Raw genomic sequence first — 3,729 nt, forward strand, 5'->3', positions numbered from 1 at the left:
GACTCTTAGCTGATATATTCTTTTTTTTTCATTTATTCATTCAATAGTCGATTTGTGAGAGGCGGTCACTAAATGTAAACATTTCCTCGTGCTTCGAGTGGCTCTTTTATTTCCGGGGTTGTCTTTTGGAGAGTTGTGTAAGGGGAATTTCTATATCAGCACAGTTCCACTCATTTCATGAGTAATATTTGAAAAATGTCATTCGCTTCTATTATTAGGGAATAAAAAAGTCCACATGTCTAAGCTATAACTGCATTTTAATAACGAGATAATCCCCTAGTACGATTTTCGAATACTTTAAAGGATCATATTTGTAAGATTAATTAGACGGTCATCTTTCCATTGCCTAAAGTTTATATATAGTGCCTTAGTAACTATGTGATGCAACAATGTATTTATTCTTTGATTTCTTTGTTTTCAGGTATATAAGGAATAAAAAAAGGTTGTGAATTCAACAGGTTGTAAATTCGTCACAAAGGAAATTATCATACGCATTTGAACTTTATTTTATTATCACGGATTTACTTTACAAGAGACTTTTCTGAATCAAAGAAGAAATCAAGATGATACCAATTTCAGTCTACATTGGTGTATTAGTGGTGCTGACAGTGGCGGCTTACTTTAAATTCCTATTTAGGATACGGTAAGTAAATTATCTCTGTCTTTTTTTCCCTCTAAATATAGGTATTCTATATTTATTTTTGGTTCTTCAGGTGTTAAATGTAATGCTGTCAGAGAGCTTACTCACATTTTATTAAAGATTTATGATTTCAAAACGCTGTCATTTCAACAAAGACTAGTTTTTGCTTGTCAAGTCCAGGGCAACTGACATTATATTATAATCAGAACGGAGGCTTAACATTTATCTACATAAGATTTCTACAATATTCAGCGAACTTCAAACTATTCATTTTATGATTTTGTATGGTTTTTCAGGAAAGAAAACGAACCCCCAATTCCAAAGGGCCACTTTATATGGGGAAATGGTGAACAGTTCCACAGAAATGCCGTTAAATTCCTACACGACACACAGAAAAAATTAGGAGACATTTTTACAATTCGTCTTTTTCATCAGCATTTAACAATCCTTATGGACCCCCACTCATATGAAAGAATGGTCAAGGAGAAAAACTTTGATTTTGATGCAATTCAGCGACAGGTTAATCATAATGTCTTCAGCTTTGCCCTCGTAGATGCCCGTAACATGATCAAGGAGGCTGGCAAAAGAGTCAGGGGACCATACCTCAACAAGGGAATGAACCAATATGCCAAATACCTCAATGAGGCTTATGTCGATGTCAACGAAAGAACCGAAATGGATGCACTGAAGCCTGAATGGCACACAGATGGACTTAGATCTTTTAATGCTAAAACCCTGTTTTCTGCTCTGTTCTTCACAATTTTTGGTAAAATGGACAAACAAACTCCATTTGAGCCCAATACCGTATTTAAGCACTTCGATACTTTTCACAAATACTTCAACTACCTCTGGCTCGGAATGCCGGCTAACATGTTCCCAGAAGCTCTCAAGTCTCTGAAGTTTCTTTGCGATCAACCAACTTCCCAAGACTTTCTCCAGAGAGACGACCTGTCCGAATACATTCGATTTTCCGTGAATTTCATGTTGGAGCACGGCCAGACAGAGCAGGACATTATCGGACACAATCTTGTGTATCTCCACGTCAACTACAACACGTTCAGAATGGCCTTCTGGGCTATCTACCACCTGATGGAGCACCCCGAGGCTTTAGAGGCTCTGAGAGAGGAGGTCCGGACAGTCATCGAAAAGAGAGAGGACAACGTCAACGAAGATGGTGAAGTGGAACTCAGTCTGGATGATGTGGATCGGCTACCTATTCTTGGTAAGTCATTGGATTGTAATACTTGATCGTTTCATTTTAAATAGCTTCAGATTTTTTTTAATCTCTAGAATTATTTCAAAGATGTGTACTTATGACTGATTTTTGTAATTACAGACAGCATTACTAAGGAAACTCTGAGGGTGTCAGGCGGTGTGTTCATGGTCAGGGCTGTTGCCGAGGACACCGAGTTTGAGACAGAGGATGGCAAGAAATACAGTCTACGAAAAGGAGACAAAGTAGCCATGTATCCCCCGGCCATCCACAAAGACCCCGAAATTTTCGAAAACCCTGACGTAAGTGTGATATTAACTTTGCTGTCATTAAAATACACTTACAAAAAAAAATTCTGATACATGCAAATGAGATACTGTCTGTTGAATGACATGAGTAATGCATATCTAATAAATCTTTCGTTTTGTCTCTTACAGGAATACAAATATGACAGATTCGTTGATGCCAAATTTTACAAGAATGGAAAAGAAGTCAAGAACCCCATCTTGGCATTTGGTTCATTGTGTCCAGGCAAAAAGTACGCCATTTGCCAAGCTAAATGGTTTATGTTGTCTTTGGTGAATGCTTTTGACTTCGAGCTTTGCGAGGGAGAGAAAACACAATGTGATGTAAACTATCACGGACATGAAATTTTACCACCAACCAATGAAGTTCAAATTCGCTACAGATTACGGCAAGGGCATAAGAAATTAGTATTTGTTTAATGGACAATTTTCAGTCGTTCAAGGTTGTGTTTTTATTATTTATTGACCAATGAAAGGAAGCTAGAGGAGTGACCTAAGGTGAGAGTGATGCATGAATGAGAGAGCGGTAGATCGAATGTGAGCTCCATGGTTGTGACACTTTATTTTATGCCAGTAGAACTTACAAAATTATTGTATATTTTGCATAACAGGTCCCAAAAATAATTTTGTCGGTATGTGATATGTGTGTCTGTGAGAGTGTGAATTTCATTTTATCGTTCATTTTGAGATATTTTTTTCATCCCCTCATGTTTTGTTTGCATTTGCTTGAGAGTTTATAGGCATTTAAGCATAATCCCAACTTTCTGTGTTTTACGGGTACATGTGCAAATACAGACTAATAAGACTATGGCAGATTGCCGCGGTAGAATTTTATATTGTTTGAATCTCCACAGTATCGAGTTCGCCAAGAAAATTGAAGAATCTCCTATTATTGTCTCAAGATTGTATTAGAACTCGTAGCAATTTTTGTCCCTTTTTGTGATTAGGAAGGATATTTCAAGTTTTTTGCCAATTTTGTAATGTTGACAAATTGTTGTGATGCCATTGTCGACATGTTTGAATACTTTGCATCAACAAAAACTTTATTTTTGTATTTCATCAATTGACATTTACAATTGTGAACATGTCAATAACAAAACATATGTTGTATATTATTTTTGTCATGCCGCATTTTCGAACATGATTTTATTCATGTTAAACCCATTTGTCTCCATGTTCAACATTTGTAAAATATCATTTATTTATTTTTTAAGTTATTGATAATTTATTTGAACGTCCAATTTAAGATATGTCGAATCCAAGGTGCTTTACAACCCATTCAGGTTGTTACAATTTGTTATAAATAAAATATACAAAAACATATACGTATTTATTTATTTAATGCTGCTGAATAAAGCACAGAGATTGGAAATGGAGGAAAATATCATTGAACCATAGAGGAAAGTACCATTGAACCAGTAGCAAAAAAAGACAAAGCTACAGAGTTCAAAGAATTAGCAAGAGCGACGGAGATGAACATGAAAATTGAAACATGAAAAATAATTATAAGGATAAAAAAATATTCTTATCGAAGTATGGGAAATGATTTACGAGAAATTCAAATAAAAAGA

The 3,729-nt window shown here is 35.6% G+C and overlaps 1 protein-coding gene across 1 annotated transcript; it reads left to right on the top strand.

Moving 5' to 3' along the window:
- The first annotated feature begins 421 nt into the window (after nucleotides 1-421).
- LOC134246729 (cytochrome P450 7A1-like) lies at nucleotides 422-3,479 on the top strand. The gene is made up of 4 exons (XM_062729085.1): nucleotides 422-643; nucleotides 937-1,862; nucleotides 1,977-2,155; nucleotides 2,291-3,479. Exons 1-4 carry the CDS (start codon nucleotides 564-566, stop codon nucleotides 2,576-2,578), a joined length of 1,473 nt encoding a protein of 490 aa, XP_062585069.1. The 5' UTR covers nucleotides 422-563; the 3' UTR covers nucleotides 2,579-3,479.
- The last annotated feature ends 250 nt before the right edge of the window (nucleotides 3,480-3,729 follow it).

The sequence above is a fragment of the Saccostrea cucullata genome, unplaced genomic scaffold (genome assembly GCF_032062105.1).
Source record: "Saccostrea cucullata isolate Sc308-1 unplaced genomic scaffold, CSIRO_AGI_Scuc_v1 ctg159, whole genome shotgun sequence".
In the NCBI taxonomy this organism is placed as follows: domain Eukaryota; kingdom Metazoa; phylum Mollusca; class Bivalvia; order Ostreida; family Ostreidae; genus Saccostrea; species Saccostrea cuccullata.

What these genes read in the sequence shown, in the direction of transcription:
- LOC134246729 (XM_062729085.1), top strand. Translation starts at nt 564, where the DNA reads ATGATACCAATTTCAGTCTACATTGGTGTATTAGTGGTGCTGACAGTG. An exon ending in AAATTCCTATTTAGGATACG is followed by an intron (nt 644 to 936) that starts GTAAGTAAATTA and finishes ATGGTTTTTCAG; the next exon opens with GAAAGAAAACGAACCCCCAA. An exon ending in GGATCGGCTACCTATTCTTG is followed by an intron (nt 1,863 to 1,976) that starts GTAAGTCATTGG and finishes TTGTAATTACAG; the next exon opens with ACAGCATTACTAAGGAAACT.